The sequence below is a fragment of the Nematostella vectensis genome, chromosome 2, assembly GCF_932526225.1.
Source record: "Nematostella vectensis chromosome 2, jaNemVect1.1, whole genome shotgun sequence".
NCBI classification, from domain to species: Eukaryota; Metazoa; Cnidaria; class Anthozoa; order Actiniaria; family Edwardsiidae; genus Nematostella; species Nematostella vectensis.
The window spans coordinates 18572750-18590106 of NC_064035.1; the positions used below are offsets into that span (position 1 = coordinate 18572750).

Here is a 17357-nt window from a genome sequence, read left to right on the forward strand (position 1 = left end):
TAACAATATAGTTGATGTTCGCGGGTGTAAATATGTTTTGGGCCCGACTCGAGCTCATTATAAAATGAGCGCTGAGAAATGCCCTCCAAAACGTTCATTAGAGCCCGTATAGATAGATAGAAACTTTATTAAAGTGTCATAAACAACCTCTAGCCGGGGATAAAACCCCTACTAATTGGGGGACACTTGAGTGTATTGTTAGTAAGCATTGTAAGCACTGTCACTGGGGGTGGTCACTGCCAGAGGGTTTATTGCGTCCCCAGTGGTTCTTTTACGTCCCTTCGGTTCAGGTTAATGTAGTGCAGCTTGAAGAGACGGGACCTCCGGTTTAGTGTCCTTATCCGAGAAGACTGGAAACACGGGAGAATAACTTCAACTCACTTGTGACACAAATTCGAACCAAGGCAGGAACCCGGAAAAATCCCCAGTTTGAGCCAGGATTCGAACCTTGGCCACAGCGGTGAGAGGCCGACGCGCTAACATACTCGGCCACCCGTGCTACCTAAATACCTAATGCGCCACAATGCTCGCCAAAGTTATAATAATATATTGTGTGTAAGGAATAAACTTTGTTGTTGTTGTTATTGAGGCCTAACGCCCATCACTAAGGTAATCCCGCGCCAGGAATGAGAATTTAGAATAAATTTATTGAAACTAAAATACAACGATCATCTCCCTTTCTCCATACGCTTTTATATTGGTTCTCTCTCCCCGTCTTTCAACCTTCAACCCTGCCCCCCCTCGGAGCGGCGCACTATTCCCAATCTTTTGCGGATAAGTTTGAACTTGTCGCCAGTTCCCTTGTACCAACAAACATGGCCGCCGACACACACGATGTCCAAACGTCAAACAGCATGGAAAGTCTGTTTTTCAAGTATCACAATACTTTAGGTTGTAATTAGGTCTTCTAGTCATGGGGGAGAAGACAAAGGAGACTGATTTGTGTTCATCTCGTACAAGCATCGCTCAGGTAATGGCAAGTTGTTATTGAATTTGCCTAGTATTTTTGCAAGTTGAGTAAGTTTTATAAGTTTTAAGATTTGGATGCTTGTTGTAGTTGTTGTGAAAGCGTACATGCCATAATCAATCTTATTAATGTACATGTACATGCCACAATCAATCTTATTAATTAATGTTGTTCAGCATGGATCATAAAAATACTTTGTATGATATTTGACACAGTCGAGGGGCCTTTATTTAATTTTAAAGGTTTAAAAAAACGTTTCGAAGTTTAAAGCCCCATTGGCAACCAAGCCTAGCAACCTAGCCTAGTATTAACTAAAATCGAACTCGATAAAAAATTTTCAAACTTTTTCGTAGACCTCTTCAGTCTACGTTAGAGTCTCGAAAGAATAAATGTTATGCCTCACTTGGAAGTCTACGTTAGAGTCTCGAAAGAATAAATGTTATGCCTCACTTTGGAAGTCTACGTTAGAGTCTCGAAAGAATAAATGTTATGCCTCACTTCGGAAGGCTACGTTAGAGTCTCGTAAAAATAAATGTTATGCCTCACTTTGGAAGTCTACGTTAGAGTCTTGAAAGAATAAATGTTATGCCTCACTTCGGAAGGCTATTGCTGCCATAAGAAAGCACAAGCAGACGATCAATTGCATTTCGAAATTACACAATGCCTCAAAATCGTTTATGGAATCATCTTGAAAAAAAAAAAGGACAAAAAAAACCTCCAGAGGGGACAGGAGTTTGTTTGCGTTTGATCTAAGAGTGGTCAGGTGGGGTAGAGAATTGGTATTCAGAGCAGCATACGAGTATGTGCGTGCCAACACTTCACACTTGTTTTTTTTTTCTAGCAGCAGGGGCGTGGTCAGGGAGGGGGCCCGGGCCCACTTCTTATCAGCCAAAAATAAAGTAAATGTATGAGACATTATCTTAAATACAGAAGAAAATTCCTTGAAAGTCCATTTTGGGCCCCCTCCTGTTAAAAATCCTGCCTATGCGCTGAACAGGCAATATACCATTTTAGGCCACTGTTATTTGTCTGAATTTTGTCTTACAAATGTCAAACAATTTTCATAAAAAGAGCTTCTAGAGGCAATTTTTTACTCTTTACGGGCAGGGCTGTACTAATAGATTTCTTTTCCTCTTATGTACAGTCTGTAGCCTATACACTGTAATAATCACTCATGTTTTCCTTTTGGATTGCTTTTCTATCAAAATACTAAAAATACTTGCAATTCATGTACTGTATTATATTATTTCAGGATATGGAAGCAGCCAAGAAGGAACAATTTCTTACCTTGAAGATGATCAAGGAAAAGATCATGTCAACTGAGTAAGTCAAAATATCACCCTTTCAAATAAATATCTCAAAGTTTGAAGTAGTTATTTCTTCTTTGCTTCTTATATTCATCATTTCTACTTGGCATCTATCTAAGCTATGCTGCTAGAATTCCCTTCTACAATGGTGCTGTACAGTATTTCAGTATTTACATATTATATTGATAATAGCAATAAAAATATTCATTTTAATCCACAGCAAGCTCATTAAGAAGTACCAACAGAAATGTGATGATATCCTTTTACAACTGCCATTTGTAACATGAAATCATTCCGTGTCAGTGAATTCTGTAGAAAATCAATTAAAATCATCCCAATAACATTATCTCTTAGCATATATTTAAATCCATAGATGGAAGAGAAGCATTCTAGAGCAAAAAGAAAAATAAGACTTTAGCTTTCATCCCTCTGATATGGATAGGAAAACATTCCATTTCCAGACTAGACATTTGATATATTATGTTGCATGTTAGCAGCTAGTTGAAAGTTCCTTGGTTGATTGGCAGATGGCCAAATTCCCTATAAGAATAAGCACCAGACATCATTTTGAAATAATCATATTATTTTATCACCTTGATTTCCTTGACCACTACATACATTTTGATAACAAAGTTAAGGAAAATATGGAACTAAGGGAAAAGCTTGAATCAAGACAAAGGTACAGTATGAGCCATTATAAATAGATGTTTCATGTGTCTTTTTCTCATAGTATGAAGTATTCGTGGTAAGAATCACAATGTGTTGATTGATACTGGTTCCCCAGGCTCATCTACATTCTATTTAAACAGAAATGAGCAAGAACTCAGAGAGCAATTGCACCAATCACGACAGAGTACAGAACCACTAAATAAGGTAATAGCAATAGTCCAGGCTCCAAATGTCTCAAGGGGACATGGAGATATAAGGTAAATAGCAATAGTCCAGTCTCCCAATGCCCCAAGGGGACATGGACATATAAGGTAAATAGCAATAGTCCAGTCTCCCAATGCCTCAAGGGGACATGGAGATATATGGTAAATAGCAATAGTCCAGTCTCCCAATGCCCCAAGGGGACATGGACATATAAGGTAAATAGCAATAGTCCAGTCTCCCAATGCCCCAAGGGGACATGGAGATATAAGGTAAATAGCAATAGTCCAGTCTCCCAATGCCCCAAGGGGACATGGAGATATAAGGTAAATAGCAATAGTCCAGTCTCCCAATGCCCCAAGGGGACATGGAGATATAAGGTAAATAGCAATAGTCCAGTCTCCCAATGCCCCAAGGGGACATGGAGATATAAGGTAAATAGCAATAGTCCAGTCTCCCAATGCCTCAAGGGGACATGGAGATATAAGGTAAATAGCAATAGTCCAGGCTCCGAATGCCCCAAGGGGACTGGGGTATAAGGTAAGGCATAGCAGTTTTCCAGGGTCTAAATGCCTCAAGGGGACTGGGGTATGAGGTCATGCTGACTTTATACAGTATTGCAGCCTTTGGCTGATTTGCTCTGAATTTACCCAAACAATAGGGTATATATTTATGGTGATGTGGTATATATCTTATGGTATAATGAGATGGGGTATATATTTATGGTAGATATGGCATATATCTTATGGTTTAATTAGATGGGGTATATATTTATGGTAGATATGGCATCCTGTAGATCCCAATTAAATTGTTCAACAAAACTGACCTCAACAGAATGTAAAAAGGCTTGTCCAAGAAAAGTTTACTGCTGAGGCCAGGATAGAGCAACTCAAACAAGATATCACATCCAAAGAGGTATTAACTGTTTATGGTTCATCACACAATTTATTCCACACAGTTCAGTGTGTAAGTTACAGGTCAAATTCCCAAACAGTTCCTTTACAATCCCCCAGTGTTGCCACCCCACCCCCTGGACTGAGAATACAGGGAATGTATGGAAGCTGAAATCTGCAAATTTTTCTCCCACCATGATGTATTTTTCTTTTGGGAACCTTGCAGCTTCCATTGAGTTAGTGTCCCACCACAAAGAGACCAACCCGTATTCCACAATTCATTTATGAAGTGCAGTGAGAGTAAATAAATCACTAGAGGTTCTGTGGCTGGGCATACCCCACTGTAGTTGTCGTATTATAATGCAGCTTGCTTTTTACCCCAGGCAGTTATAAGTGACTTGAGACGTGTCGTCAGCGTTAAGGAAGACAAAGAGTGTGCCTTGCTTTTGGAGCAGCAGGTCCAGGCCCGTGACTTACAGAGGGAAAGAAAAATGTGAGCTGCCCACTCTCTTAACACATAATTGGTATCGTCTCTAAATTCGACTTTCCATTCTAATGATATTACTGTATGATTTTTTTATCAGGGTTGAGAAGATGAACATTGAACTTAGTAATGCCAGAGAAAGGATACAGAAGGAAAAAGGTGTGTAGTAAGGTCAATGTTTCAACTCAAAACCATCAGATTTTTATCATTGTGATGGATGTACTTATTTGTTACATACCTCATGTTCTACAGGTTCTACAAAGACCACTGCTCGAGAGCTTAGAAAAGCAAACAAAAGGGCCGCTAAATTTGAAATTCAGGTTAATTGTCTTAAGGTATGTACTGTACTGTGCGTTTTGATTTTATAACTACCTGAAAGCTACAAGTAACTCTGGTATTTACCACATTGAAATGTTTATTCATTTTTGCTCCCAGGAAGAACTAAAAAGTTTGAATAAGCAGCTGAAGCAAGTATCAAGTGGGAATTCTCTTAAAGGTCAGTGATTGATCTCTAATTGATAGTAATGTGATCCATGACAATGTAATCCATGACAAAGTTTACTTTAACTGCCTGATTATGGTATTTTGATTTGCAGTATCTACGGTTAGAAGGATGACACAAATAAAGAAAAAACCTTCACAAAGGTGAGGTTTCTGAGAAATTACCCCTGTATAGTATAGAAATTCGTTTTTAGGACTTCGGCAGAGATTTTGTAAGGCAGTTATACATGCCATTACAGAAAATATCGGTTTTTTTATGGAACGAATAATATCATTGAATTAATTTATCGTTTTTATTATATTTGATTTCAGGGATAAAAAGCAAAGCGCAAGTCCTGAAATAGACACTGCCCACCTTCTGGGTGAATCCTCCGACTCCGATTTGTCCGATTACGAAAACACAGCGATAGATATTCTGGATAAGCTCGGAATACTTCAGTTCCCTGTGCTTTCACCTCTTCCGCCAAGCGGTAATGATAGCGACACATCTGAACAATCCAGTGGCCAGAATTCAGGAGCATCATCCATCGGAGACCTGGGAGACTTGCTAGAAGCGCAGCTTGACATCCCAGATAGTACACGCAACATTGACGATTATAAAGCCACCATTAAAGACAGTGGCCGTGATGATAACAGGGATTGCTTGACATCAGTCCACATGACAAAAGATGTCAAAGAATACGGAATTTCTTCTATGTCAACTGGCAAGAGGAATATTATGGTTGATACAACAAAGAGTGAAAAGAAGTACAAAAAAACCAGTTTTCTTAAACCGGAAATACTAGACCTGCCACATGTATCGAGCAATGACGTCCTTGATGAATTCCCAGAAGATTGCGCTAAAATTCAAGAGGTTGGTTTGTTTACCCCTCAAGAAAAGGTTGTCACTTTAGCTAATTCAAATAAAGTCGTTCCGAAATATCCTGAGGAGGAAACAACTACTGAAGTAGAAACACGGACAAAACGAAAAATGCACGAGAAATCAGGGAACACGAGACAGAAAGCCATTAAGACTATGGTATCTTCTGATGGAGGTGTTGGTGAAAACGGATTGCCATCAGCAGAGGGTCAGTCTGTAGAATTAGCTTTGATGAGCAGTGATAATATCAAGCTACAGGACACTCAGCCTACAATCGGTGAGACACCCCTGCCAGTAGATGCCAAGGTGGTACTGCCTGTCAGAAAGAAAACTATCAGTAGGAAACGGGCTGCCCCGTTCAACGCGTGCGTTATTCCGACAAGGATTACTCGATCAAAGGCAAGACAAGTACCCGTAGAGCAAAAAAAGAGCAATGCAACAAAGGAAGATGTGGTTATTGAGGAGTTTGATATTCGTGATAAAATCGGCCTAAATTCGCAAGCCGAGGTGACAGAGAAAAGCAGCACAAACGAGGAAGCTGTCATGGTTGATAGAACAGGTATTAATTTGAAAGCTGAGGAAACAAAGGAGTGCAGCACATTCAACGAAGAGGTAACTGTTGATAAGATAGGGCCCGAACAACAAGTCGGAGTTAAAGAGAAGTGCAGAAAAACTAAGAAACGTGTAACTGCTGATGAAATTGGCGTCAAATCACAAGTCGAGGTAAAAGAGTTATGCAGGGAAACTAAAGATGTTCTTGTTAATACGGTATGCCCTGATAAGCAAGGCGAGTTGAGAAGTGAGGAAGATGCCATTGTCGATAAGACAACTCAAGCCGAGGTAACAGAGGAATGCAGTAAATTTAAAGAAGATGCCACTGCTGATAAAATGGTTACCAAATCAAAAGCCCTGTCAGCAGAGGGATGCAGTAAAACTAAGGACGATGTCATTGATGATAAGATGCGCGTCAAGACGCAGGCCGAGGTTATAGCGAAGCTTAAGACAGCCAAAGGAGCTACCATTGTTGATGGAACGAAATACTCAGCAAAGCAAGTTCAGGAAAATCGATCATCTATAGGAAGTGCCAAGGAGGACGATTTAAACAATAAAGACAAAGGAACTTGTCCAGTAACGGAAAAGGAAAAAGAGAGCCATTCCGCTTCAGAAATTGGGGAATTTTCTAATAAAGAAGATATAATCAAACTTTCAGAGTGGGATTTTAAAACAAAAAGAGAAGATATGGTTTCAGACGAGAGCCATTCAAAATCGATACGAAATGCAAATACGGATACCGAACTTAACTTACAGACACCGTTAGTGTTGGAAGATATTATAGATGATTGTTGTACAACTGATAGGACATTGTTCGATGAAAAGCATTTGGAAACACAGCTGAGGTATAACGAGAGTTTAGAGCTTCGACCTGGCTCAGCTTCGCCGATTGATGCCGTGGGTACCTCGAGAACGATAGTTATACTCGATGCGACTACGGAACAACAAAATGGTACAACTCCCAAAGACACCCAGGATGTTGCTAGCGATATTTCCGATTTGAATAGTGATCGACAAGTTCATTCCGAGAGTACCGGACAGAAAACAATGAATGATACCAATAAACACAAAAAATCGGTAAGCTCTTCGTGTTTGAGCAGAAATTTACAAAGCTGCTCTCAGTTTGATGGTTTGGGTGTACATTTCGTCAGCACAGATAAAAAGGACTCCCAATGTGCTTCGGATGGAAAGGACCAAGGGAAACCAGCTGGAAGCGTTATAGATGATAAGACATGTCTTGGCAAAGTAATTTATTCTCCGTCAGATGCTAATGGTGTCCTTTCCTCTAATTGTGTTGGTGATAATAAAGTTGAAATAGAAGATATCACCATTGGTGATGAATATGAAGAAGTATGCATCGAAGAGAACTTCTCGGGATTTCCCAAGCAGTCTCACGTTTCAGGCTCAAATGAGGGAAACCTTATTAATCTTTGTGAAGTCACTCGGATTCTTTCAGGTTCAATATGCAATATGAGCGCGGATCATGACGAGGCTCTAGACTTAGATGCAGAGCCCCAGTACTCGGCATCTAATGACATGGAAAGTGAACAGAGTGCTTGTTCCACAGAAGCTGGCCTGCCTTCAATCTCTTCTCTCCTGAGTGATGACAATTTGTTCTCGGACCCACTCCCTCCTCTGTCACCATTACCTCCTTCCCCTCCTTCACACGATATCAGCTCTCCATTATCGCCACCGTCCTCCATCTCCTCTTCTCCAGACTCTCGACGAACTAATGACCCTTCGCAATATACGCCCTTTTCACTTGACCATAAACGAAACTTGCGGAAAAGAGACTCTGAAACGAATATGAGTCCTCCAGGAAAGAAGCCTTGTCTACTACCATCAGTAGAAGGAGTAAGCCTTCCTGAAGGCTCTCCACAACCTGATGTTGTCAAAAAGAAAGGAAGAAAAAGTGCTTTAGCAACTAGGCCTTCGCTGATGAACGAGAAGAGTTACTCGATGAAGGTACTCAAAGGAATTCGAAGATCTGCTGTGCCTCTCGACGTGATCATCAGGCGGTTATCAGACGTACGTGGATTGTCGAACGCTTTGCCATTTGTCCTAGCTCTTATGAAGTTTGACTACTCAGATGACCTCATGCCACACATCATACAGAGGTACAGCAGTAGATCTCATTATGGTGATGCTACAGACATGCCTCTTCTGCCGGTTTATGAACGCGGTGTTGTGGAAGTCGTCCAGAGTATTTCAGTATGCAACCATTTGAAAAACTTGCCAGCCATGACCATCAGCATGCTATCCAAAGCTGTCCTTTCTAACTGCGGTGGATCTACTCCCGACAAGCGAGTATTGGCCTCTTACTGGTAAGTACTTGTTGATTTAGACGCGAACTTTCCTTTTGCGAAACGAATTGGGGGGGGGGGGGAGTAGAACCGGTGCCTTGGTCTGATGTATTGTAGGGTTGCTTGGCCGGATAAGTCAGATATATAAGTCTCCCTCTGCCCTACAGGAGGGGGGGGGAGGGTGCAGTTTGTCCGGCGTTTAATCTGAACCTGAGAAAGTGTAGTTACAGCCTTCGCTTGTCAACGTTCATGCCATATTTCGGTCCCAGACCAAACTAGGTTGAAATGACCTAAATTCGCACGACTTCAACTTCAGCTATTTGTGTATTATTACTTTAACTTGCCGCTCATTTCTCTCTTCAGTCGCCTGGTGACAGCTCTGTGCCGATGGACGTCCGATATGTCTCACGTGCGAATTCTCGTTTATAACATCTTACGCTCGTTGCACTTCACGTCGGGCTCCAAGGTGTACCTAATCATCTCCATAGCTTGGGTGTGGCCTGCCGTTTTTAGTTCCTGTAGCCCTACCTGGTCATATGACCGCGGCAGCTTCTGTCTATCCGGACCGCCCTTCAACCCCCTACGTGCCACTATGCAGATGGTCATATCTGTGTGGATACGCGAGAGTGAGCGTGTACTGTTAGGAAATATTATGGACTGGATTTGTCAATGGCCGCCTGCTCCTCCTACTTCTCAAATCCTCAGGGACACCGCTCGCGAGCTGAGCAAGCTCATAAAGGATCAAACATTCCCAACGCTTGAGAATGATAAAGGTACGATACTGAGGTTTGTCGCCATGCTGTTGCAAAGAAAATACTTAGTTTTTGGCTACCTGTTGCCTAAACCAACCGCTTAGATAACATACAAAAAACAATGCTAATTATACCAGAGAGACCCTAGGATTTTGTACGGGGGTGCCTGGCGTAACCTTTGCAAATAAAGTGGTTTCGTTACTTTTGGGTTCTAATTCTAAAGCTCGCACCTTAGGTATTTTAGTTTTGCATTTTGGTAAACTTTAGCTGCACACCGCCGCATTTGGCAAACGCTTTAACAATTGGCAAATTGAACAGCATTTTATATTTAAAAAAATGCTTCTTTGGTATCTTTAATGGTATGAAATAAAGACCTATCCTTTAATGTCATTTCTTATAAGCTTCCGAAAGCCTCGCCTCGTATAGGTAATTTAAGATACGCTGTTTCTCGAAAGCAATTGCAGCCCGACTCCTTAATCTTTTGGTTCGAGATCTTAAGTACCTGGGTACTATCGACAGAGGTTTAGAGTTCAGAGTTACATGGTTTAAGTATCAATTTTAAAGCCTTTGCTAGAAAACATATTCATTTAGATGACTTGTTGACCTGTCAAATCTTTAGATGGTTTCCCAGTTCTTGGTATGAATATTTTCGAGACCATCAAGTCCCTGGAGCTGCTTGCGTTCGTTCTGGGCTGGGAGTGGACCAATAACGTTCTCACCCGTGAGGTGATCTGGGGTCTTCTTAGGGACTGGCGTAAAGAGACTAGTGATCAGAGTGATCGTGCCTGTAGGGTTAGCGAGGCGTCCGTCGTGGCGGCTGTTCGTTTGCTTGGTAAGTGAAATAATGCCGATTGGTATTACACGCGCGCTACCGTGGCCACTAACACAAAGAAAGCCAGTCATATATTTTTTTATTGACACGAACTTGATGTGTAAGCGTTTCGTTGCCACGCTGGTTGACTAGTGAAGTTCATGTCATTTCTCTCATCCTTAGTGGATTTAATTGGTTTGCTCACAGTACGAGCCAAGGTGGCCACGTGAGTTCTGCGCGCGTCACACTTTAAGGATCAGGATAATGTAACTGCTAGCATCCAATCGATGACAGTGTCTTGTTTTCCCTTCTAGGTCTCGTTGGGCGAATGATGATCTTGCAAAGCCAGCCTGTCATTCCACACGTTCTGGACTTACTGGTGTCTCTTTTATCGTGCCCACAGGCATCTGGTTAGTTCAGGCATATTGCTTTTTACTGACCACCCCATGTTCATCTGCTATAAATGTTATTATGGGCTGGGTCTTGTCTAAGTGAGATGAAAGGCTCAATCCAGGGTCGTTACCCTCCAACCCAACAAAATAAAGTGGGACACTTCGCATAACAAGACCACCCCCTTTCCCCGTTTTCCCCGTTCGTGTTTTCAGCTTTAAAACCCATGTCGCAGTCGGATGATCATGCATGCCCCTACATGATTGCAGGGTTGTGGGATAGAAGAATAGAAATCAAGTGTTAGATTTACCATATCCCAAAAAGAAGACTCCATTGATCTTTTTATTCCCTTGTAGATACAATTAAACTCGCTGTAGGCCACTCCTTATTGGATATATCACCATGGCAGCCCACGAAGATCTGCGAGATTCTTGAGACCTGGAGGGCATCTCGGCAGAGTCCCATACCTAGGTCTATTAGTGAACCCTTGCAATGCCTTGGGCTAGCCTTGCACCAACAGCAATCCAACCAGAACCAACTGGCGCTTGTGGAACAACAGCAGCCAGAGTGTTACCAACAACGAAAACAGCCAACCAGTTTTACAAGAGCAAGCGGCTCAGGGGTAACCGACAATGCGTGCGAAACAACAGCCAACGTCGAACAACGGCAAACGAGTCAGGGACAATCGGCACTAAGCGTGGAACAACAGCAAACGAGTCAGGAGGAACCGATACTAAGTATTGAACAACAGCAAACGAGTCAGGAGGAACCGGCACTAAGTATGGAACAACAGCAAACAAGTAAAAAACCGACACTAGGTGTGGAACAACAGCAAACGAGTCAAGAAGAACCGATACTTAGTATGAAACAACAGCAAACGAGTCAGGAGGAACCGATACTTAGTATGGAACAACATCAAACTAGTCAAGAGGAACCGGCACTAAGTATGGAACAACAGCAAACAAGTAAAAAACCGACACTAGGTGTGGAACAACAGCAAACGAGTCAAGAAGAACCGATACTTAGTATGAAACAACAGCAAACGAGTCAGGAGGAACCGATACTAAGTATGGAACAACAGCGAACGAGTCAGGAGGAACCGGCACTAAGTATGGAACAACAGCAAACAAGTAAAAAACCGACACTAGGTGTGGAACAACAGCAAACGAGTCAAGAAGAACCGATACTTAGTATGAAACAACAGCAAACGAGTCAGGAGGAACCGATACTTAGTATGGAACAACATCAAACTAGTCAGGAGGAACCGATACTTAGTATGGAACAACAGCAAAAGGAATCGGGACTATGTGTGGAACAACAGCAAACAAGTAAAGAAGAACCGGCGCTTGGTGTGGAACAACAGCTAACGAGTAAAGAGGAATCGGCACCAAGTGTGGAACAACAACAAACGAGTAAAGAAGAATCGGATCTATGTGTGGAACAACAGCAAACGAGTCAAGAGGAACCGATAGTAAGTATGGAACAACAACAAACGAGTAAAGACGAACCGGATCTATGTGTGTCACAACAACAAACGAGTCAAGAGGAACAGGCACCAACTGTGGAACAACAGCAAACGATTCAGAAGGGGCCGATACAAAAAAAACCGCTGATGCAATCATAAAGACATAAAAAAAGACTTTTATAGATGTGACTTGAATCGGATGTTTGAAAGAATATTTAGATTGATTTGTACATGAATTGTATAATTGTAAGTGTACATACTGTATAATTTCTTCTCAATTTGTAAATCTGGTAACATGAAATAACATTATCAACACATTGCACTTCGACCACATATTCATTTATTTAGTTTTATTGTTATTTAATATTTTTTATCATTCACAATAACAATGTGTTCCATGCACATTAGATTAAGAACTTTCAAACTCATGCTAACTGACCAGAAAAGCTAGGAACAGTGTTATTTTCACCTACTAAGAAGCCTCAAGGCTACATTTCAAGGTAAACTATCTTCTAGCACCAAGAGAAACTCGTCTCATTTGGTCGAACAATGTACAACAAGTTTTTAATAATTATGACACGTCGTGTTATTGCAATTACGTCTGCAAACTTTGTAGGGCAATTTTGCAACTGCGCATGTGTATAAATGGGCCTGGGTAAGAGCCGTTCCTTTCGTGTGCAGTTTCAAATGCAAATGCATGTTAAAGAACACGAAACAATCCACTTATTTTCTTACAATTGCAATGAACGGCACATAAAATAGGCATTTGCCCTGTCTTAATGCCATCCACTGTATTTAAATACTATCCAATGTTTTGCTCGCGAGTTTTTTCGAAGTCTACAGCCAAGTCGTTCAAATCCAGTACTTCTACCATAGGCTGCTGCTGTGCTGAGTTACCGCAGGCGCGCCTATTTTTTTCTGTTCTTTTCACTTCCACTCCTCCGGTCAGCGGATACACTAGTTCCGATATTACTGTCTGTAAATTAACCGTTATTGAATGTTGAATTTTGGAAACATGAGTTCTACCCACTCGTCTTTATCTATTTTGCCGTCGTTATTTGTATCCACCAAAGCGATATCTTGCTTGGCTTGGTCAAGGCTTATGTCTTGGCCAATATCATCGCAGAATTCCTTTAGCTCCTTAGCACATATTAAACCGTCTTTGTTTGTATCTAGCTCAGTAAACAGTTCAGCAAGTGTTTGCTCTTTCGTCAGCATGGCCTCGAATTCTGCCAAGTTCGGGACAAACGTGTAATGATGCAGTTCTTCGGTGGTCCAGTCTAGAAAAAGGAAGATAAAGATTGTGTCATGGTGAGACATTGCATGGGTAACCTGTAGTTTATTGGGAATTGTTCCCGGTCTCCCCTCTAAAAGTTCTAAATAAAATCGCGGATGAAATAGAGATCAATAATGGAAAATGATCCGACCATTATAGAATACCTGTAAGTGGTCCAACGAAAACTAGTTTTCCAAAAAAAAAGTCACGTTAAAGTAAAGCTGTAATTACATTAGCGTTGAAATCTATAAAGACAGATCGCCAAGCATCGCAGGCTTACACACTCTCGATAGATATTAGAAAACCGAAACCTAGACTCGGCCTATCACACAGATAACCCGAGTAATAAAACAATAATGTTGATATAGCTCGCATGATTGCTAACCGTGGGGTACGTTTGGTGTCAATATAATAAAAAGTTTGAGTTTTGTTGTTTTGCCCTAATGATTTTACTTATAGAAGCAAATTATATATATTGAAATAAACTTTCATCTTAAATGGCTTCCAGGCTTACCTAAAATTGATTTGATTTGTTAGATTTTCTTGACGACTCATGCTGAACGATCGACTGGGATAGTGTTATTATTTTCATAATAGTGTCAACGCCATTTGTAAAGGAAGACCGTCAAATAAGATTGGCAGGACGCGTAGTTATTAGAACTCGTTATACGATGAGATAAGATAGTAATCAGACCACTCGCAGTATTAAAAAATAACCCCGATATTCTGAAAAAAGTTGCCGGGCTATATCTTTCAATGTATATATAATATATACATCAATGTTTTGACTAGAGATAAATAATGCGCTGGTGAATAAATTCCGTTTCATTATGTCAGAATACTTCCGTTTATAGTATCGTAAACCCATTCAAAGACATAATGGAAATGTCTGCCATCATGCGTTTATGTTTGTTTGTGTTTCAATATGGATTTTACTAAAATAATTTATTTGAATCGATAACATCTTGGTCCTAAAATTCACTTTTTTGTCTCTTATATGTCTTTTATTTTCCTTTGTTCGCTTTTCCTCCCAAGCTGTTCTGCTTTCTTTTTGTGAAAACAACATAAGCTGATCCTTTTATTCTTTAAGAGCCCTTTTGGCAAACCCCTTTTCGATGCCTTATTTCCTCCCACTTATGCAAATTTGCGTCAATGCGACAGACGAGCCGCTGTTTCTCACTTTCTATTAAATGATTTTCTTTAAGATTAATACGGAGAATGGTGACGCTTTAAAAGCTTTTTTAATCAGAAATACATCTTTCAAATAAATGAACTGTGAATTCAATAAAAAAAGATTTTGAAAACGAGATTACTTCTTCATATCATATGAGGATTTTCAAATTTTAAAGAAGGCTTTCTAGACACTCATTATAAACTTCATTAATTTTTAAAACGATGCTTAAGTTTTGATTCTGTCCTAACTACAGCAACAGAAGCGAGGTTAACCGCAAAAAATCACCTCGGCCAACATTTTGTCCTTGTGATGCTACAGCAATTAATTAAGCTTTAAAAACCCACCACATAAACAAAACACGAACATACTCACTCTCACCATTGCTTTGAAGCTCATCTTCTTTTTCTAAAAACACTGTGTTGACTTTGTCAATAGCCTCTTGTCTGACATCGTCTGGAATATGTTTGTCTTGCAGGAGCCCAATAATCTCATTTTTATCTCTTACGTTCGCAATCAGCCAGTCCAGTGAATTATATCGCAGATTCGAGTTCGCCTTATGCATGAATTTCACCACGAAATCTGTATCTTGCGGGTGCTTGAGAAGCCCTGCCAGCGTCATAAACGCGCGAATAGCGATCGTGCCTCGCTGATGTGTAGAGCAATTCTTCAAAAGGTCGATAATCTGATCTGCTTCCGCGCCATCTAGCTTCAAGCTCGTTATGCCAGTGGCTGCCGCTAAGGCGTAATACGGCTGTTTCTCTTCCCGTAATCCCTTAATTATAGTTTTTAGACGCACATCTTTAGGGATGATGTGTGGGGCGTGTAGTAGGTTCGAAACCATAAGGTGCTCTTCGTCCCAGTTACAGTCTAAAATACTTGTCACCATCTTCTTATCATATTCGTCTAACTTTTCGTAGTCCAGCTTTTTCGCCAGTCTCATTGCCTCGTCGAGATCTTCTTCATGGAGGAATTGACCTGGAGAATTTTCATAGCAAACGTGAAAACCTAATTAGCAAGAGCGGTAATTAAATAGTACCGTCAACAAGGCGTGAATAGACCAGGGAGACTTTCTTCGACTATTGCATACGGTAAATCTTTGGTAAACCGCAAATAAGAGCTCGTTCTTACCTAGTGCGCTGGCCATCCTTGGAGTTCAGTGTGCGCCAAGGAAAAGCAGGATTCACCGACTGTATAGCCCCTAATTTGTCTTCGATTTCGGCATATTACTTGAGAGTATGTGAAGGTGTGAAATTTAACACTCTAACGCGTGTTCGTCCTTAGCAGAGCACACACAAATCATGCGAAATAAGAATCGCCAAGTGTTGGATCTTTAAAAGACTGAATCAAATTCTAAAGGAAGTAAACTGCGCGAGTGTACCATCGCGTCGCGAGTCCATGCGCTTGATACACAAACCGATAACACGACGCTACGAGAGTGAATAATAGACTGCTATTTGAAGTATGAGTGAAAGTCGATCGGGATAGAGCGCGCGTCAGGTAACTCCACTCGACCCAATCGCTCCCAGCTGTCACTGAGGCCAAATCGTGTCTTGGCTGTATGTTATCATCAACATCCGGGACTTACACTGTCGGGAGTCTCGTCTGCTGCTAAATGATTCGATTGAGCGTCGCCTTCGGGGCGATTACTTATCGATTGGTAGCGATGATCGTATGAAATAAACCGAATACTATTCGCCTCCGTGAATAAGAGATATCAACACTATTTAATTTCGAATGCCGTTGAGCCTTTTTATTCACAGTATCTAACCGGTTATTTATATATATTTTTTAAGAAAAAGCTAGTCTGTGGCACTCTAAGGCAGGGGACCGTGGGGAGCACTTAACGATTTCCTAGTGATAAAGCCGACGAGGAAGAATAAGATTTGCAAACCGCTCAAATCTATCTCTCTGCTTGAAATAAGGTCTTATCGTGAACCTTTGAATTGAATTACTCCGAGAGCTTCAAGTATATTACTAAGTATTCCTCTATGCTATCCACCCTCTTTTTCTTCCCAGGTGTGCGTTTTCCCTACCGTAATGGTGCGGTGCAGATTCATCTTTTAGATTATTTAGGTTATTCTATATACAATTTTATTATGGTTCTCACACATCCGACACCGCCTACGCCCCCAACCCACCCCTCCACTCGTTAGCCATCTTTCGCTTCCCCGCGCGCATGCGCACTGTATGTTTCTGAATTTTATTCCTTCGAAAACCTTTTTTGTCGTTGTTACTATAGAAAACAAATTTCAAGCAATTCTCTGTTATTGTCATGTGTCTAAAAACATTATTTTCAATTGGTCGAAGTTCATCTGCGGGTCTGCATTTTCGATATTTATTGAGAACGCGAAAGAACAGACCCGACGCAGAGGAGTGAACTAATAAAAACAAAATAGCCTGCATAGTAAGACCAAGGAGTTTGGGAAAGAGAAAAGAGGAAGATGAGGCTAGCACGTTAGGAGAGACAAAAACTAGGCGCGCTGCTGAGGAAAGGAGGCAAGGGTGAGGGAGGGCTTTTTTGACGTGAAAATAGACAAAAAAACAATAGCGATTGTCAAAAAAATTAAGTGGGACTAAATTTCAGGAATCTTGGATTCAGAGGAACGTCCGCGACAGCGTTCCTTATTGGGACTCGATCAGCATGGCATAGCCGGTTTGCCTCAATTTAACCTCAGCGGCAATATAAACTGCAGGGCGATCTCGACTCGAACAAAGTGCTCTAAACCACAGCTTAGATCCATGTGGGATCCAAA

The 17357-nt window shown here is 41.1% G+C and overlaps 2 protein-coding genes across 3 annotated transcripts; one reads left to right on the top strand and one right to left on the bottom strand.

Annotated features, from left to right (window-relative positions):
• The first annotated feature begins 775 nt into the window (after positions 1-775).
• LOC116616081 lies at positions 776-12476 on the top strand. Its single transcript, XM_032377904.2, has 16 exons — positions 776-970; positions 2220-2290; positions 2495-2529; positions 2893-2953; positions 3084-3147; positions 3979-4059; positions 4421-4530; positions 4622-4680; positions 4774-4856; positions 4957-5017; positions 5118-5166; positions 5335-8757; positions 9100-9509; positions 10108-10320; positions 10614-10709; positions 11046-12476. Exons 1-16 carry the CDS (start codon positions 914-916, stop codon positions 12311-12313), a joined length of 6141 nt encoding a protein of 2046 aa, XP_032233795.2. The 5' UTR covers positions 776-913; the 3' UTR covers positions 12314-12476.
• A 1-nt stretch (position 12477) lies between these two features.
• On the bottom strand, positions 12478-16149 carry LOC5509081. Of its 2 annotated transcripts, none has more exons than XM_001629589.3 (3): positions 15733-16149; positions 14977-15579; positions 12478-13434 (listed from the first exon to the last, which is right to left on the bottom strand). In XM_001629589.3, exons 1-3 carry the CDS (start codon positions 15746-15748, stop codon positions 13145-13147), a joined length of 909 nt encoding a protein of 302 aa, XP_001629639.1. In that variant the 5' UTR covers positions 15749-16149; the 3' UTR covers positions 12478-13144. The 2 variants fall into 2 exon arrangements, with proteins under 2 accessions (XP_001629639.1, XP_032233796.1); XM_032377905.2 differs by having other exon boundaries at positions 14983-15579; positions 15733-16148.
• Between the last annotated feature and the right edge of the window lie 1208 nt (positions 16150-17357).

What these genes read in the sequence shown, in the direction of transcription:
- LOC5509081 (XM_001629589.3), bottom strand. An exon ending in GCTTCAAAGCAATGGTGAGA is followed by an intron (nt 13,435 to 14,976) that starts GTGAGTATGTTC and finishes TCCTTTTTCTAG; the next exon opens with ACTGGACCACCGAAGAACTG.
- LOC116616081 (XM_032377904.2), top strand. Translation starts at nt 914, where the DNA reads ATGGGGGAGAAGACAAAGGAGACTGATTTGTGTTCATCTCGTACAAGC. An exon ending in GAAAAGATCATGTCAACTGA is followed by an intron (nt 2,291 to 2,494) that starts GTAAGTCAAAAT and finishes TTTAATCCACAG; the next exon opens with CAAGCTCATTAAGAAGTACC. An exon ending in AAGATATCACATCCAAAGAG is followed by an intron (nt 4,060 to 4,420) that starts GTATTAACTGTT and finishes TTTTTACCCCAG; the next exon opens with GCAGTTATAAGTGACTTGAG.